The 19,998-nt window shown below is 27.8% G+C and overlaps 1 protein-coding gene across 8 annotated transcripts in view; it reads right to left on the reverse strand.

The window, feature by feature from the left end:
- The window catches only part of LOC107447394 (neuronal acetylcholine receptor subunit alpha-7-like), a 375,836-nt gene that overhangs the window by 95,881 nt on the left and 259,957 nt on the right, over positions 1-19,998 (reverse strand). For 4 of the 8 annotated variants that reach the window (XM_071178634.1, XM_043041458.2, XM_043041457.2 and 1 more), the window contains exons 3-4: positions 19,429-19,473; positions 3,407-3,516 (exon numbers count right to left, since the gene is read on the reverse strand). In XM_071178634.1, the coding sequence (XP_071034735.1) occupies positions 3,407-3,516; positions 19,429-19,473 (155 nt within the window). The remainder of the gene's footprint in view (positions 1-3,406; positions 3,517-19,428; positions 19,474-19,998) is intronic. The other 4 variants (XM_071178635.1, XM_071178633.1, XM_071178632.1 and 1 more) reach the window with 1 other exon arrangement.

A 19,998-nucleotide genomic window follows, 5' to 3' on the forward strand; every position in this document is an offset into this window, starting at 1 on the left:
ATGGCCTTAAGGGATAGTACAGCAGCGTCACGAACCCTGAGTCAAAAAATGGGATCATTTGCAAGACAACAATTGTCTACACGAGCAGTTCGACGACGTTTGCAGCAGCATGGACTGTCAGTACGGCGACCATGGCTTCGGTTACACTTGACGCTGCATCACAGGCAGGAGGGCCTCCAAAGGTGTTATCAACGACGAACCTGGATGCAGAAATGGCATGACGTCGTCTTTCAGATGAATCCAGGTTTTGTATACAGCATCATGATGGCCACATCCGTGTTTGGTGACATCGTGGAGAACACCCATTGGCAGCTTGCTTTCGACATCGTCGTTCTAGCCCATCACCTGGAGTAATGGTATGGGATACCATTGGATACACGTCTTGTTCCCCTCTTGTCCACATTGCCGGCACTTTGAACAGCAGCCATTACATGGAATCTCACTATCAATAGTTTGCTTAACATACATTCTGAAAATTATATGATCCAAGCTTTTGCAGACGATCTGATTATACTGACTTTTGCCAACTCAAGGANAGGGCCAGTTTCTCTGCCTTATCTTCGAGACCTCCATAACGCTACGTTCTATAGGATTACAGCAGGACAATGCACGACCGCATGTTGCCCTCACTGTCCTGACCTTCCTTGACACAGAACATGTTCGCCAGTTGCCCTTACCAGCACGTTCTTCTGATCTCTCACCAATTATAAGTTTCCGATCATTGGTTGCCGAACAACTGGCACGCCACCACTCGTCAGTCACTACGGTAGATGAATTGTGGCATAATGTTGAAGCTGCATAGAATGCTGCACCCGTCCATGCTATTCAATTTCTTTTCGACACGATGCCCAGGAGAATAACTGCTGTTATTGATGCCAGGGGTAGCTGCTCTGAGTATTGATTCCTCAGGATGTATACATCCAAATATCCTGAAAATTAAATCACTTGTTCTTCCAACTATTATGTATGAGTCCAATAAGTATCATTCTGTTATTTGCATTCCTTCTAGGTGTAGCAATTTTAATGGCCAGCTGTGTAAATTAGTGTGAACGCTTTTTAAATATGTTATAGGCTTTATTGGATTATAATACTTTTGGTTTTTAACCTGGTAAGCAATGTGTGGTTAACACAACCAGAATATAGTTAAGTTTACCGTGTTTCTGGCTCTTTGGGAACACCAACAAGCTCGACAATTTTTACCGTTTCATTTGGCACTGATTTTGGGTAAAATTATAAATAAAATATGGCTTTATAACTTGTGACAAAATTTGGTAGTTTTTTCAATATTAGTGCAAGTCAAAAATCATTTATACGTTTATCATTTAATCATTTATTATTCATTATAATCATTTAAAAGTTACTTTTTGGTTTTGAAAGTTGCATTAAATGTGTGGTAAAACGAACTTTAATTTTGAAAATCTGTATTTCTGGTAAGCCGCTACTATATAAATGGAAAAATTACCAAGTGAATGGCCTAAATACCGCATAATTTGATTTTATTAACCAGAGTTAGGGCATTTTGTTTACCACAAATGTCATTGCTATACAATATGGTTTTTTCTCCCTGTAGAAATTGTTTACTGCTCAACTATTTGAAGCTCTTTACCATTCCTTTTGAGATAAAAACTTAATAAAACATGATAATATTTATTTCTAAATTATTATATCATACTCGATATCATTGTTTTAATACAAATCGAGCAGCATTTGTTAAATGTTAATTGCAACATTTAACATTTATTGCAAACGAAATTTTTTATGTATTATTTTCTTGGAGTGTTAATCATATGTAGTAATTATTATACCTCATTTATTAATTACATGCGACATTTACATGTTCCTTGCAAAAAAAAAAATTCTGTTAGCGTTTTTTGTTGTTGTTAGATAGCAAAGTAGCTTTCGTTGCACCTATTGCTGCAAAACTTTCCTAAACATTTTGAACAAGTAGAAATCAATTAAATTTTGATAGAAAAATAACGCACTGAACTCATCAGACACGAAATGTTCCTTCAAGAGCAAACGAGTTGTGGAACAAACGAAATGATTCGTAGAATTCATGGAACAAGTTTGCCAGATCAAATTTCTTTTGTTGAAGCCAAATTGCAGGGGAGAAGGGGTAATTATTTTATGATGACAATTGAAAACAAATGTTTAAAAGTTAAATGAAATTTTATTCATTGAAACTAAAATAAAAAAAGTTTGCATGATTCTTTTTCCCAGTCTAGAATGGGTAACCTTCTAGACTGTTCCTCAATAGCTTGAAAATTGGCTTCTGCCAAATACAAGAATGGTAATTCAGAAAATAATGATTGTGTCACTTTACTTCAATCATCCTTATTTACATTGCTCACTTTCTTATCCTGACTGGTACAGTGTTCTGACTAGCGGAAAAATCAGATTCAGTGCGCCACTGCATTTTCGAATCTGAGTTGTGATAGTTTCACACGATACGTAATTTAAACATGAGAAGTGGCTCATAAGCGGACGCAATGAAAATGGTTTTGTGGAATTCGTGGAATCGGTTCTAACAAAGAATGTAAAAAAAAAACACTGAACACAAAAAATTCTATTCTTAAATCCGAACAAGTAAAAAAAAAGCAAGATTTTTAAAATGTTTCTTAAAAGTCACCAGTTTTTATGGCACCAGTAACTAATAAAATATCTATCGGGGGAGGAAAATACCGGAAATGACGCCTAGTAATTCATTTAAAAATGCATCGAGTCATAAATTTACCCCCTCTTGTGACTTAAGTGACATCACTTTCTTGAGCCATTTAAAGCAGAAAGTCTAGTGGCGACACAGTTAGGAATTTTGGAACAAATACCATGCCTTATATTTTGCTAATTGAATCTTCCAATTAAATGCGGAAGTTGAAGTTATTTCTCAATTGTTTCTGTCCTCCCCCAATACCACCAAGAAAGTTCTTGCTTAGTGAAGAACATTGTTCCTGCTTTCTCCTCATTTACCTTCAAAAATGTTAAATGCCTTTTGATAACATCATGGTGTATGTCTTGTTCTTGCACGTTGTTCTTTCTCTCTCTGAAATAGCAATATTCAAAAACAAGAAATAAATGTACTAACAAAACATATTCATATTTTGTTTTTCTCTACCTTTATCTTACTTCTTGTTACTCTTTTTAGAGAAACTGTAAGAAGTATACACATTAAGCTTTATATTCAAAGGGACAAAGAAAAGCTGTCCCTTAAATAGAGGATGTCTTTTATTCGGATTTGTCTTTCTCAATATAATGCTGAAATATATTATGGTATTATTTTCTTTTTATTTCTCTTCATTACTTTTTTTTAAGCTGCATTTTTGTTACTTTTAATATTTATGCTATTTTTTTGTTATTATTGAATAAACAATTTAGTATATTTCATTGAAAAAATTAACAACTCACTCACCTATTGTACATAAGGACGTCTGGTTTCCAAATTTTGTGCGGAGGTATTCTAAGATCTTGTATACCTCCAAACTCTGAGGCGTTCCACCTGAGGTTCACATCCACCCATTCCTATGTTGCATAACAAACATACAATAAGACATGTAACAGATTATCAAAGAAGGAATTATAATATTATTTTATATCGTTCCGCCATTTAAATATCAAGAACTGAAATTAATCTTAACATTTTTTCTTAAAAAAAAAACTATAAGATAAAAGTATTAAAATGGGTTTAAAAATGTATATATATTTTTTTCAAATTTGTTGTTTGTATATGAAGTTATAAGGTTACTATAAAAAATACATAAAATAAAACAAATTAATTTTCTTAAATAAAATTACAATACGTTTATAGCCTAATCGATTGAATACTTAATGCGGGAGTGAAGTATATTTTTAAAAAAAAGTGCAATGAAAATATAATATGATTTTAAATGTTGTGTTATTTATTTGCGTGATTTTAAATGTGATAAAATAAATAAGAGTGATTATTTTAGCATAACTAAAAATTAATACGTATCAGTCAAGGATACATGATTTTTTTTAATATTTGAAGAACATTTTATTTATTTTATGATTTTTGATATTAAGGAGGAAACTTATGCATGGTCAAAATTATTTTCTTAACAATAACATATAATTAATACTTATTTCACTGTAATTAGAATTTTTTCGAAAATTCTTTAAAATTAACGATGCATGATTATTAATTTTTAAATTTTTATACTATTTTTTTTCTCTTTTAGAATCCTTATAGTCAGTTAGTTAATTTTACTAGTTTTAAGATTAATTCGTTTCAAACTAAGTTTTTGTTTGGTTTTTTGGATGATAAAAATATTAATAAGAGCTGTCTTCTTTATTATTAATAATTATGCATTTATTGTACCTCAACCCAATTATTAGAATAAAAATAAATGTTTCTTCTTTCAATTAACCAAATAAACTTTGGAAATGCAACGTTGAACTTTTTAAGATGTGTTAAAGACTGTTAAAAAGAATAAATTAAATATGTATTTCTACTTTAATGGTATAACAAATGGTGTTAATGGTAAACAAATGCAGTTCATAATTCTTCGCTAAATAAACTGAAATAAATCGACCAATAAAATTAATTCCCTAACAAAAATTAACACTAAATAAATTTAATAAAATTAAAATTATGGTCTTAAATAGGAAGCTACTGTTCATTTATTATATTTATTTTTCAAACAAGCACAAATTTATTTTACTGCGCTTACCGAATAAGTCAAATAAAGGAAAATAATTATTAGTTTATACGATTTTTTAATTTCTAGTGAATAATTTATTTGAAATTAAATGTCTAATAGAGAGCTACTTTTAATTTCCAATAATATTTTTCAGAAAATAAACTATGATAGTTTTTAAATTGAGCTCCCTATGTTTCAACTTTTTCTTTACGAAAATTGACACTGTTTCTGGAAAGGCTTCAATAAATAGCAATTAAAATAAATTTATTAATTTAAGCACAATTGAATGAAATTAGTAATTACCGTCAGCAGGCTTGCAATTCAAGCATTCGGAAGGTTATACATACATTTTTGATCCATTATTTTTGAATTTGAGCTTTGAAGACTAAATATTAAAATCCTACAACAATTCATTTCCGGTAATAAATTACAATTAATTTAAAAGCCTTTTACTTAAAAAAGGAACAATATAAACATAAAAAATCAATGTTATATAATCAAGGATTTATAAATGGTTTCAAAATTAAATAAATGAAATTGCGAATTTTGTCTGAATTACAATGTTGCAGCTATAAAACATGGAAATATGAAATTCAAAACTATTATTGAAATTTACATTAGGAAAAAGCAATATTGTTTTATATTATTTTATTGCAGTTACAGATTGATAACTACATAAAACTAATAGCAAAATAAGTCAATTAAAGTAGAATGAATTTTAAATTTAAACAATAAAATTCAAATTTAGAGAATGAAATTCAAATTTAAAGAATGAATTTCAAATCTAGAGAATGGAATTCAAATGAATTATTTCATTCCCTTCAGTTTTATAATCCCTTGTGGGATTGTCATATGTTAGAAGTTTTTTGGAAAGTGTGGCTCTTTAACACAATTTCTTTAATTACTATTTTACCATATTCAACCTTAACGGTCAATTAAAAGAAAGGAAGGAAAATCGCTTATTGACTTTTTTCATTTAATAGGGTCAAATAACCAAAATTTTATCCCTGAATTTTGAAAACTTCTTAATTCTTTGCAGCTAAGTACATACTTTAGCAGAGGCGACTAATATGTCAATTTCATGACACGGGGTTGAGTCCCAACGTTGACGTCACAATATTTGCTCCACCTCTCACGATAGATGGCGCCACTAGATAAACTAATTAAGTTTCATTTCATTGCTCAATGGACTAAATACAACTCCACCTGACTCCAATGTCAAAATAAGTTACATTTTGAGAGTTTTGAAACCATACTATTTGTTAATGGTCACAAAATCTTTAGTTTTGTATTCATGTTTTTTTTAACTATATCACATCATATAATATATCTCGTTTTTTTAACCAGAGAACATGGTTTCAAAACCATGAAGGTAAAAAAAAATGTTTCTAACCATAAATTTTACGATTCCTTAAATGGTCAGACTACTGTCGGTTATTTCGCCATAATTTCAGAGGGAAACTTCTTAACAATGCATGTTTATTAAAACCGTAAAATTTGAATGCCCTTACATTAGATTACAACAAATAATAAATATGTTTTAAAACTAAAATTTTGTTTGAATGTCAAACAGAATACGTCTTTAATAAAATAATGAGTTCTTGTTTTGAATCTATAAATTTTGTTTTCTTTTACAAATACATTATTTTATCGTTTTATTGAATTTTTGAGAAGTTCACTTTTATTTTTTTTTATTAATGAAGATTGTAGAGTTTGTATTTTATTATCTTATTGTTAGAAAATTAAAGAAAAAATATTTTTCTTCCTATAAATGCTTTTATAATTGTTGTTGAAGCTGGAATAAATATAACTTTACCTAAAATCGCAATTTTTTAATGATTCAATGAAACAAAAGCTTATATTCTTATTCTTCTTTAGGCTTGTTTAAAATGCATCGTTGGTGACGTCCATTTTTATCTATTTCATTCTAATTTAGAACTTGGGCGAGTAAGCAAATGTTTTAAATCCAAAACTAACTACTTAACCAGGGAATTCGAGTGTTTTTAAAATGATCCTGCATTTGTTATTTTTCCATTTACCAGTTTGCAACATTTCTCAAATTTTCTTGAAATTTTAAATATTTAAATAGTAGGAAGCATGACTTTTATTGATATTCTAATTTATTTAAATGTTTAAGCAAGGGGATAATTTCTTTCAATAATATTAGAAGTTAAGAATTTTAAATTATATGGTTAAAAACCAATATTTATGTTTCGGTTCGAATAAATCATTTGTTAGATAATTAAGGATGATAGTTTTTCTGAATTATTGTTTTAATTTGTGCTTGAATAATAAAATATAATATGTTAGTGCACTTCGAAGTTGCAGTTTATTTAAGGACTATAAGGGCAGTGAAGATTAATAATGTTATTTAAGCTTTTTTTTTAGTTACAAAAATTGAAACTAAAATAAAGTTTAAAAACTAATTGCAGTGTTCTCGAAGAAGAGAAAAAAAAGGCCCGTTTTAAAACAAATAAACAAATGGGAAAAATATGTGCTTAAATAGTGAAGGTTAGAATTTCTTATAACAGTCTCATGTTTAATAAATCTAATCTTAGATAATTTGCTGTTAATGTTCATGAATGTTTTCTTTTACTCACTAAGCACTTAAAATAACTATTTGAACTAGAAGAGTCCCGTAGAATATTTTTAATGTTTATTTTTTTATTATTAATATTATTATTTTTGTGCAAGTAAGCAAAAAGAAGGAGAATTGAAAAAAAAAATTTCAACAATTTAAGTCACATACCGTAAATTTTGATTGTGTTTACACATATATTTCATTTAAATAGATATTTTGTACATTACTTTAAATCAAACAGCAATGAAATTTTCTAAAGTATTAAAATATTAAAAAACACAGAAAGCTTAAAGTATCGTATTTAATTAACTTCATTCCAAAGTGCAAAATGTATAGATGGAATATAATTAAAATAACACTTTTTAGGAAATAACTTTAGTTAAAAAAATAGCACACAAATACAGTGAATATGAATCACTCATTCAAAATATGAATTCTTGATAATAATGGAAACTAATTATATCATTTAATGCATCCATAGCAATTTGCAATTCTTTTTGGGATGTGTTTTTTATCTTAGATGATTTGTCTTGATATGAAATAAAATAATTAATTATACAATTATAATATATGTGTTTTTAATCAGTTACAAATGAGACTAAAGTTTAAAAATATTATTATTTGTAACTGTATATTTTTAGTTATAACTCTCATTTGAAATTACAAAAAGTATTTCATTATTGCTACAGATTGAATGTTATTATTTTTTTAATTAAAAATTTTAAAAGATAAAAATATGTATAATCAAAAACTTATTTAGATTTATAGTATTATAAATAAAATATTTATCATAAACAAATTCAACTGATACAAATTTAAACGTATTTCAATATATGTTTTTTCCACACTAAAATAATCAAGAAAATTCCAATTTTAAGATTTCATTTAAAACTATGAAATGGGGTGTTTGTTTGAAACCTAATTGCGTTGAGTTTTCTAAAGATATGTCTGAGTTTTAAAATGAATTTTCATTTTGAAATCGAACAGCTGAGGTATAATGTAGTTGAAAATTAATTTAAGCTATCTGTACTGTTAACAATATAAGTAATAGAATATTTCACAAACATTTTGTTACATTTCATTGTAAGTTGGATATGTAATGTGAGGTTGTAGGTTGTGATGGGAGAATTAAATTTCCATAGAAGTTGAGCTACTTGTATATAAGTGTAACTTTAAACTGAACGTTAAACAAAACCATATATGTTCGAATAATGAAAAATAATTGATTTTAATGATCAGACTACGCATATTTTCTGAAGTAAACGAAATTTATTTTGAAACATGTTTAGAAATCTGAGCAATTTTAATCCATATTACGTAAATATTTATTAAAGTGATGTTTATTTATTTGTATTATCCATTCTTTTCAAAATCAATCAGTTCGAAAGAGCAAGCATTATTTTTCGGAAAAGAAGATTTATCTTATGAGTGAGCATTTTTTAAAATTGTTTTGTACACTCTTTTCAATGTTAACTTAAGAGGTGATCTTTTAGTAAAATTTTATATTCAATCAATGTAATAAACCGTTTTTAAACCCATTATAAAGTGTCAAATATTCAAAATTTTAACTAAAAAAACAAAGATAACAAATGCATTAAAATTATTAAAAACATAAAAAGTAAAGTTTCTAATTTTTAAAAATTTTACAAGCTCTTTGCTCTTTTAATAATTAAGTTATTTTTAAAATATTGTATATCGATATTTTAAATTATTTTATTTAATATTTTTTATAATACATAAAAGTGTATTGTTTGTAACCAATGATTTATTAACTTTTTTACTATCAATTTTCTTTCTTTTCTTCAAATATAAGCCATTGAGGGAAAAATAACTAACGAAGTTAGTATAAATAATCATTTAAAATATTTTACTGACATTATCAACTAAATGATAACCTAACTAGTTAATACTTAAATATAATACATATTTTGAATTGCTATTAAAAATTCTTGAAATTGAATTAAATAATATAGTACTTGAAATTAAATAATTAATTTGCTTTTCATAAACGATGATAAGTAAATATTTTAAGAGCTATAAAGTGAACGTAAATATGTAACTTGATTTTGATATAAAATTGTTTACATTTTAATACTGGGGTAAAAAAAAATGTTGCGAGAATAACAATTTTATCCTTGCTTTCTATGTGACCTATTGAAAAATCTTTCGTCTTCTGCATGTAGATGAATATAGTTTTAAATATTTTGTACTATCTAATAGCATGCTTTACTTGATTACAAAGTGTCAAACTAATTTAAATAACTTAGTAATTATCTCATTTCCTTTAATTATAGGCATCTTTTTGATACCTCCATAACTAAATCCTCTAAAACTCTATTAAAAACTTATAGTTATTATCAAACTTTGGAAATGAACTAACTTATTTCCGAATTTCTGTTCTGTGGTTTTAAATTATACATGTTGACTGATTTATTATTACAAATGGTAAACACTTTCATCACTTTTTTGACCTAAATATTAATTCCTAATTGTATTTTGCTACATTTTCTTTATTTATATCTTTTTTAGTAGATAAAGTTGGCTTATGTGAACCTCTGCTGTCAGCTCTACCTCTTCTGTCAAATGAACTAAAAATGGTGACAGAAATTGCAAACATGTAAATATTAAACTAAATCGTTTAATTTTACCACAAACATAGCAAATTAAAATATAGAATTCTTTTTGGAGAAAAATATTTTAATGAAAATCGGAATGTCACTTCCGAAACAATATTTTTTTATTCAAACTATCTTATTAAAAGTTTAGTTTGTAGGAAAAAATGTATGAAATACTATTTAAAATGCTATTTTTAAATGTGTTATTTTTAATTACATTCTACGTAAGAAGATAAAAACAAAATATTACTTTAAAATTGATAGAACGTAAATAAAATATCTAGTTTAAGTTAAGTAAATACAGTAAGATAAAGTTTGTTTCAACATTGATATGGATGTAACATAATATTCGAAATTCCTTACGAAACTCTCCGAAAGACAATAAATTACTTTTCTAACAGTTTGCTTTAAAATAATTATGTTATATTTCCTTCTTAGAAAAAAAAGAACAAATAATATGTAATTACGTAAAGTACTTTTTTTAGAATTTAAATGCTAAGTACTTGCAAGGTTTCATTTTTATTGTCTGAGCTTTTAGTATATATTTAGTGATTAGTTTTACTAAACGTTGCTTTTATAAAAATGATTATGCTTTTAACATTAAAAATGATCTTGAAAAAGAAGGAATGAACATATTATTTATTAGTTTGGAAAGAGAAACTTCCTACCCTCAATTTATAATAAATATTACTGCAGTAACTTAAATTGTTGCAATTGAAACAGATAGTTGCGTTAAGCAATAAACGTTCCATAACATTTTATTCCATAAAATTATTTAAAAATTCATAATATTTAATTTTTTTAGTTCAGAATATTTGTTTTTGCTTGATCAAGAAAACTATTCTTCCAGATAATTCGGATTTTCTAAAATTTGTTTTTGAATCCTCCTATAGCACAAGCTTTAAATGGGAAATACCCACCTTTAGCAAGCAGCGTGAGAAATATGGTGAGCTCTAATTTCTCATTTAAAATCATTTAAGAAATACTTAGGCAATTCAGGTCTGGAGATCCAGCTGGCCATTCCGGAATATCTTTGCTTTCAAGATATTCTTAAATCAGACCATCGTGTTTTTATTCATAACAATGATAAACTGGCCACCGACAGGCCGCTCAAGTATTTGGAATAGGGTACGTCTCTAACATCTCATTCCCATACTTAGTGTCAACAAAGTCAGTGTTATTGTCAGATTTTCAGCGTGTGTAGAAGTCAGTATTCTGCCCAAGAAAGTCAGCGCTTATAGAAGTCACTAGTCTGTATCAGAAAGACAGCGTGTTTAAAAGTCGGTGTTCTGTACCAGAAAGCCAGCATATCTAGGTGTTAATGTTCTGTGTCCGAAAGTCAGCGTGTCTGGAAGTCACGATTCAGCACTAGAAATTTAGCGTTTTTTGATGTTAGTGTTCTGTGCCAGAAAGTCAGGCTGTCTAGAAGTCAGTGTTCTGTAACACAAAGTTAGCGTGTCATAGCAGAGTCCACTTAAACTGGTGTAGGCAACTTCAACCTCGGACACAGGTGCCATGGCCTTATGATTTTCTCATTGATGAGCCTTGATTAAGAGTAAACAATGATTCTCGACGTGTTACACAAACACGAGAATAATTTATAAACGACCCTCCAACATCTTCCATAAAAAGGACCATTATGAAGGTCGAGGTACTGCGTTGCACGTCGGCGTAATGCTGCACGTCCTCACAAACATGTATGTTCGTCAAGGAGACACACAGACTTCCCGGAGTTATCCCTATTAGATCTTAATATTTTCCAAATCCCTTATAGACAAAAAGATATTAGACCTGATATCTAATAATCTATTATGTAAAATTAATATTATGGTATTATGAATGTGATAAGATCTTAGATATTATGTAGAATTGTTAAGAGGTAGCGTCGTTCCTCAATTCATTTTTATTTATGAAAACAAACGTCTCGTCCAAACTGGGTTAGAATGGAAGAACATATTGAAGACAAAAATATTACAGTATATATAGCATATAGTATATATAATATATATAGCGAGTTGTGTTTGACATTCATCTCATCGAAAATGCATACTCTCTTAAACACCATTGAAGATCACTAAAACAATCTCCTGAGGCCGAAAGCTGCAAGGACGGAAAGGGGGATATATTACTTCAAGAACTTCCATTTACTGTCCTAAAAATTTGTTAAGTTTAAAAATAAAATGAAAGTTCGTTTCAAGACCTGCCAATAGAGGTGTTTGTATCCCGCATTTTTAACCCTAAGCAAATGCCGTCTTGCTACATTGTTTCGGACGATGCTGTTGAGATGCATATAAACTAAAGATCTTGAGTTAAACTCTTAATAGATTAATCTTTAATTTTTGCTAATGTATTTTTATATAAAATTTCACTTCAGTTCACCATATCTTGAGCTATTGTCCAAATTGAGTTAGTTTTCTTTTTTTTTTGCACATAAGTGCAGGTATACTACATAAAAGTTAACATTTTAAAATAAAACAATATCTAATTTTCCACGGTTTTAACTGTTAAGATGAAATAAATACAATCTGGATAGTTAGCAATTGATTCAATCATTTCTAATAAATAATAACACTAAGAATAAATAATAATGTTAGTAATTTAACATTATAATTATATTTATAATTTTTAACTGATTCCATTCTTCAGTTTTAGTTTAATTATTTGGAAATTGAAAAGCTTTTGACATTCCTTATATTTAACTTATTTTGTTGTCAACGATAATAGCTAACAGAGGCATGTCAACTATTTGTCTCAGTTTAGCTAACAAATGGGATTCTCTAATGGATCCATTAACTTTTCTAAATCCAATCAATGGAGAGGATGAGAGGAAAAATCACAAAAACTATATCTGCCTTATTGCAATCTTTTTATTGTTGAATAGTTAGAATATCTGCAAAAAGTTTAAAAAAAGTAAATTGGTTGAATCTTTTATTGATTGCTTATTTTTTTCTAACGTGTTCCCAAAAAATAAAATGTTCCTATTAATATGATTTTTTATTTAAATTATTGGGTAATATTTCTATTTGTTTATAGTTAAAATCTGTATGAAAGAAGCATTGCTTGTTTTGATATTCATGCTGATTTATTCTTAAAGATAGTATTGCTAATTTTTCAGCTATTTCCGAAATGTTTTCTTAGATACAACCACAGCATAAGACTTGTTTGCTTTCTAATATACATCTAATATAATTGCTAATACTAGAATACAGTTGATTATAATATCAATATAATGTAATTTCAAATATAATATAATTTCTAATATAATACAATTTCTAATACTAGAATATAAATTTGATACAAAATTATTTTTTCTTTTGAAAATCTTAAAAATGAATTTATATAAAAGGGATGCCAATTGCTCCGCTTTCCGCGAAAGCTTCATTTAATTGATGGCAAGCAAAATAGCATAACTTGCAGCATAAATATAACTACGCCTACTCTTTAAAAGTTTCACCACAAGATAATGGCAATAAAGTTGCATTTCATATGGATACTTTGAATTTTTGAAATGTAGTGGTGGAGAAATTATTTAAAATGAAATGTGCTAAATTCAAAATTACTTAAATTTCATTCTCACTGGAAAATACACTTTTACAAAGCGGTGCAAGTTGGCCTCTCTGATATAACCTTTTTAAATTAGGTTAAATTATACTATTTAAATACATTGAGTAATACTATTAAAATACATTGAATTATACTACTGAAATATACTAATTACTACCTCTTTAACTAAAGGCATTTTTATTTCTCTAAAATATTTTAAATATGAGAAAAAGTTCTTGTTGCGCATGATTTATACTAATGCATTGATCCATTTGACATTTCCGTTTTAATTTTAAGTAATAAGTATTGGTCAAACAATAGAGTTTTATTTTTATGTATGATTTAAAACCATAAATAGTTTGTAGAACAATGTTTTAAGAATTTACAATCATTTTTGAGACTTATATGGATATTTGCTTTAAAAGATAAATTAAAAGGGAAATCTGGTTTAGAATAATTAATTTTTATGAAGGTTAAACTTATTTGGATTTAAACATTTCCATGTAATAGCGAAACTTTTAAAAAATGTTAAATATTTCTTCGCAAATATTCTTTTGAATGCAAATTGTTATAAAGTATTTAGTACCTGAATGTTAATCTTTCACTTACGGCTGGTACAACATGTGGATCACATGAGATGGTACAGCATAGTACACCGTAAGCAAAGGGTTAATTGTAATCTCCATGTAACGTAAATGTAATGCTTGTAATAAATGTCTATGCAATGCAAATGCTTTTAAGTTTAGCAAGCGTAGGTAGTTTAATTATTTAAAACAAAAGTAATTTTATGTTTTTGAACATTTATTGAACGGCTCTTTTCTGAGTTTTAATCGAAGATTTAAAATCATATCCTCAAAGTTTCGATGATTGTTCTGAATTTCGTCATTCATCCATCAAAGAAATTACATCTTATTTAATTTACACTACATAAAAACTCATACTTATTTTCAACTGTTTAAAAATATTCCAAGTTTTATTTTAATAATTCAGAAATATTCAAATTGTTTTAAAATAAGCAGAAAAGATGACCCCTTTTTCTGATAAATTTTTTTTTTGCTGTATATGTTTACGTTTGTTTAAACGTAAATGTACACAGGGAATACGTTTGTTTTATCAAACACAGTGAGTACAAATTTTCGCAATAGATCTCTGAAACTTCATGCACTTGAATTTTTAAAACTGATTTTTTATGAAAGAATAATAAATTTGAATTGTAATTTTTTTTCTATATTTATATAGCTTTATATGATTTATATTTTGAACTGAAATGTAATTTATTTTAAAACAAAACTGGATACTACCGTCTAAGAGTCATAAAATTATCATAAAGCTGTTAACGCAAGCTATATTTCTATTGTAGATAAAAAGTGACATTTTTATTATTTTATACATATATTTTTGTTTAGGATCATGTGGAAATGAATACAAGTTAAAGCTTTTTTCCAAAGTTTGCCAGTATTTCTTAACCCTAGATTCCAATAACCCATGTATCACTGACATCTTTACTATTGTATTTTTGATCGTCAGCCAAAGACGATAACATTCAGTCTATTTTATTACCTTGCTTTGTTAAATATAAACACTTTATATTATCTAGGACTGACGATATTTAATATAGCTTTTTACATATTTGAACATTTCAATTAAAATTGTAACCACTGAAAAGTTTTGTTTTCAAAATATAGATTTAGAGTACAGTTAGTGTGTAGGATATTATACTTGCAAATATTTTTTCTAAATGCATGTTATGTTGACTATAAACAAATAACAAAAACATTTTCCTTTCAATATTCAAACAAATTTTGATTTTGCTAGATTTAAACTGTTTAATAAGGTTAAGACATTTATTTATGCTGTATTTAAGTATTTCGATATCTATGTGGTAAATCTAAAATTTTTTTTGGACATACTTAGCATTGAATAGTAAGTTATGTGTTTCGGTGTTATATTCATCTCAGTTTTTTTGTTCTTGTGTTTTAAAAACATGAGTGTCGAAAAATATATTAATGGCTTCATACTTTTATTTGATTAAATTACATTTACAACGATACAAGTATTATGTAAACAAATATTCAAATATTTACTTTATATGTATGTAATGCTGATTAAAAATTTCGTGATTTCGCTAGATTTATGTCATTTAATAAGGTTAAGTCCTTTATTTATGCATTATTATCCTTTATTAGTCCTTTAAATATTTCTATATATCTATGACAAATAAAAGAATTTCAATGCATTTTTTGTTATATATTTATATAGTAATATTTGTTTGCTGTATTTTATTATTTGTATTTTATTTGGTAACATTTTCATGCATTTTTTATTAAACGGAGCAAGTTATGCATTGAAATAGCTTATTTATCTCAGTTTTTTATTTTTCAGTTCTAAAAACATGAATTTCTAGGAAAAAAATATAATTATGTATTTTTATTTGATTAAATAAGTTCCAAGAAGGTAAAATTTTGAATACAATGTTTTCTTTAAAAAAGCAAAACAAATATAGACACTAGTTTCATTAGTTTAGGTCACTGTCTTGGCGTACCAACGTATTTTGAATGAGTGCATATTCTTAATAATTAAAAATCAATAGTTAAAGAACATGTAATGTAATTTGCTAAGAATGATGATGAGGTCTAAAGGTTCAAAGTCATGCAGGTTTCAGAGAAAGTGAGAAAAAGTAGAGAAAGCGTAGAAAGTGAGCGTATGAATGAATAAGCGGATTGTACATGCGGCACTGTTATATATATTTGTACAAAAATAATGAAGTGAAGCATGCAAAGGTGAGCAGTGAAGTGAGTGATTTGTGCGACAGGCAGTGTCATAAAATGATGAGGTGAAAGGTAAGGACTCCATCTTGTGGCAAGGAAGAAATTGAGTTGTACCAATCTTGGTACATGGACGCAATTTTTAAAATTTTAGTGGGATACCTAGTTTATCTGTAAGAAGCTGATTACTATTAGGTTAAGATCAATTACGCTTCCCACTGAAATTCTTGCTTTTCCCATCAAACTTATTACGTTTCTCTTAGAATTTCATATCTTGCTAGTTGACTTTCGTATGCTTCCTCTTAGACGTTCGTTATTGAACTTCTTACGTTTCCCATTAAACTTCTTATATTTATCTTAGAATTTCATATGTTGTTAGTTGAATTTTAATATGTTTCCCCTTAGACGCGTTGCATTCATTGAATTTCTTACGTTCCTCAATGAATCTCTTACGTTCCTCTATGAATTTCTTACGTTCTTCTATGAATTTCTTATGTTCCTCTTTGAATTTCTTAAATGTTTCATTGAATTTCTTACTTTTAAGAAATTATTTTATAAAGAATTCCATTAAATAAGTTTCAATTTTCTTATAAACTTTTATTTCATTCTGTTTGAATTTACTATTAAGTTTTCATCGAATTCTTGTTAAAATTCCCCTTTGATATTTTGCATATTTAATTTTTCATATCCTATATCATAAAGTTAAAATTTTTTATAGCAAAATGAAAAGAAGAACTATATGGATACGCGTTTAGTTACACTGAGACAAAAAGTATGGCCAAATGAACCCAAATGAATGGTTTTCCTAAATGATTTTATAGTTTGGTTTTATTAACCAGAAGTAGGGTTATTTTACTAGAAATGTGATTACTAAACAGTACGGTAATTTTACCGGAATTTATTTCTTCTTGTATTTATTGCCTAGTTAACTCTAATATGAGTAAAGTCAATTGAATACCTAGTACGAAGTTATAGTAAAACATGTGGAATACTCTGCCTATCTACATTTGAGCAAAACATAAGTTTGAGCATTCTTTAAGATTGCAACATAAAGTATCTGTGCTGAAATAAATCAGTTTTTTGTAGCTCACGTTCTACACGTGACTTAGGTTTAGTTCAAATCTGATGGTAACGGCTAATCGTACTTAGTATATGTATGATACAGAGAAAATCTCAAAACTTATGGAAGAAAATTTATAAAATGAGGTAAAGGAACTTTTAAGCTGCTTATTTTTAAAAATGAAATGTAATCCTCACTCCATAAAGCAGATTAATTCTGCAAATTAGAGCTTAAAACGAATAATGTTAAGGTCTCCTGACAGATTATGTAGATGAGATATGATTAGAGCAGCATTCAGTGTGTAGTTAATTGTTCTACGCCTCACATTTTTCTTTAGAAAGGGAATTTGTTTCTATTTGCAATTCAAGTATTTGAAAAATTGGACAGTAAGAAATGCATTTATGTTTAGATTATTTTAAATTTTTCTGCTCTATTTTAATATTTACATGGAAATAATTTGGATATGATTGTGTTTAAATCAAAAGCATGGATTTATCTGAGAATTGTGTTTTTAGATTCACATTAAGTTTATAATTAGGGTTAATTACAATTTAATAAATATTTATCGACAAAATCACTGAATTTATTTTATCTATGTATTAATGGCCGAAGGTGTTATTATTATTTTCTTATATAAATTTTTTTTGTATTTTAAGTGTAGAAAACTAAAAGCTACCTGTAAAATTTTTTAACTGCCACAAAATTCTGATAAGATCTGGTGAATTGTACCCGCCTATTAAATTACACAATTGATATCGCAGAATAAGTTATAAGTTCTATTTATTTTTAAATGGCTTCCAAAGTCACTATAAAAGAATGCTTTGAAAATTTCAACGAGAATTAGCAGCGCTTATTGTCTATAAATATTTATTGTGATTGAAATGCTTTAGAATTTCAAACAAAGTTTCTTATAACCATAAGGAAGCAGTTAAAAAAAATTCTTAAATTCATTATAATTGCACTTAAAACTGTCCGTTGATTGCAGGAGAAAGACAAGGAACATATGTTGTCTTCTATATTAGTATTGTTTAGTATTTAATCCCTTTATTAAATTATATAAACATTACTTTCTTCACTCAAGTACAAGCATTTAATCAACTCTTATTTAGGAGATATAATACATCCCTTAGTTTCAACATCCATATACATAATGACGAAAACATAATTAAAAAAGTTAATTAATTACTTATATCGTGTTATTTGAAGCAAGTAAACACTTGAAATTCCTTCCAATTGCTATATTTTGGTAGTTTGTTTGGCAAATGTACCAAAAATATGTATACCAGAAAAAAGTGTGTTAATCTGTTCGGGTTTGATTTAAAATATGCTATTTCTCTTTTTGTGAATCTTGTTCCATTAAAATCTACATTCGATTCAATTCAGTTAAAATATGATAAAGAATTCGAATTAAAAAAATGTATATGAAATTGCAGTTAAACTAAAACAAATGAATTTAAATGAATACGTGACAGACTACTATAGTTCAATCTAAGTTAATCTTATTAAGGTGTGTTGCATGCGTTGATATTGTATGCATCTATTTTCTCTAATGAAATTGCTGATAGTTCCACGTCATAATACCTGTCGTATGTTGTGAAATTTATTAGTTAATTAAATTCTCATGCAAAATCTCTATTTCGCTTCTACAGTTTTAATATAATCCATGCATTAATTAGTAGTCTACATTCCTAATTTTTTTAAAGTGAAGATGCCAGTAATTTGTTTAATGCTGTAAATTGATTTGAATCTCTCTAAATTTAGTATAATAAACTCTAAGCGATGCTTTTTAGAAGCTATAATGTTAGCAACCTCAGCCTTGTTTAATTGCCTTTATATGGCCCTTCACATGCAATTTATTTTCATGCCAAATACCGGTATAAAAAACCACCCAGCTTTTTGTCAAAGTCTATAGAATTAAAATTTTTTTTTGTTCGAAATCAGCTGGTTTGCAAGAGGCTAAAATAAACTAGGATGCCACCATGCATTTGATAACGATAGGGCCGGATTAGGCTTGGCAAGAGGATAAATTAAGTTGAATTAGTTTTAAATTTGTGTTAACAATTAAATCAACAAATTTCATAGATAGCTACCATTTCATTAAAACTGTTTAAAGCTTTTTCGATTTTTATTCTTTAAAAAAAACTTTCCGAATGTTCAACTTTTTTTATCCTCTGAATTGAGCTGACGTATCGTATCATTTCAAACTTACCAATTTTAACCAGATATTTGAAATAATTTGTTGGTTCTTTTCGTCCTATAAGAGGGGAAACGAAAAAAAGAATATAAAATAGAGAATCATTCCAAACACACAAACTTTTTAAATCAAGCACACAGTTGCTCTTGTGCAGGCCTGAAAACAGGGTACGCAAAAATTATAAATAAACAGGGAGAGTGGAATATCGGGTCTCAATAGGAGAGAAACTAAAGTAATAGCTGGTTCTAGAGACTAGCAATGTGCAATAAGGACATATTTTGCCTTATGTAAAAGTAAGGTCATATTTTGACTATAATTCTAGTATTAATCTAGTTTTAAAGTATATTACGTGTGTAAAGTTAGTTTTTGAAATAAATTTCGATTATGTGGTGAAATATAGACTTAAATCTTAGGCAGGGGACACACTGAGGAAGCAAGTGGCAAGAAAGAGGCATACGAGAGGCAGGTTCTCATACTTTTGCAATAGAATGCGCAAATTCCCTCTGCGCATCCTAATGCAAAAGTATAGGAATTCGTCACGTGTATGCCTTTTTTTTATCGCTTGCTTCCTCGGTGTGTGGCCTG

Source organism: Parasteatoda tepidariorum, chromosome 3 (assembly GCF_043381705.1).
Source record: "Parasteatoda tepidariorum isolate YZ-2023 chromosome 3, CAS_Ptep_4.0, whole genome shotgun sequence".
In the NCBI taxonomy this organism is placed as follows: domain Eukaryota; kingdom Metazoa; phylum Arthropoda; class Arachnida; order Araneae; family Theridiidae; genus Parasteatoda; species Parasteatoda tepidariorum.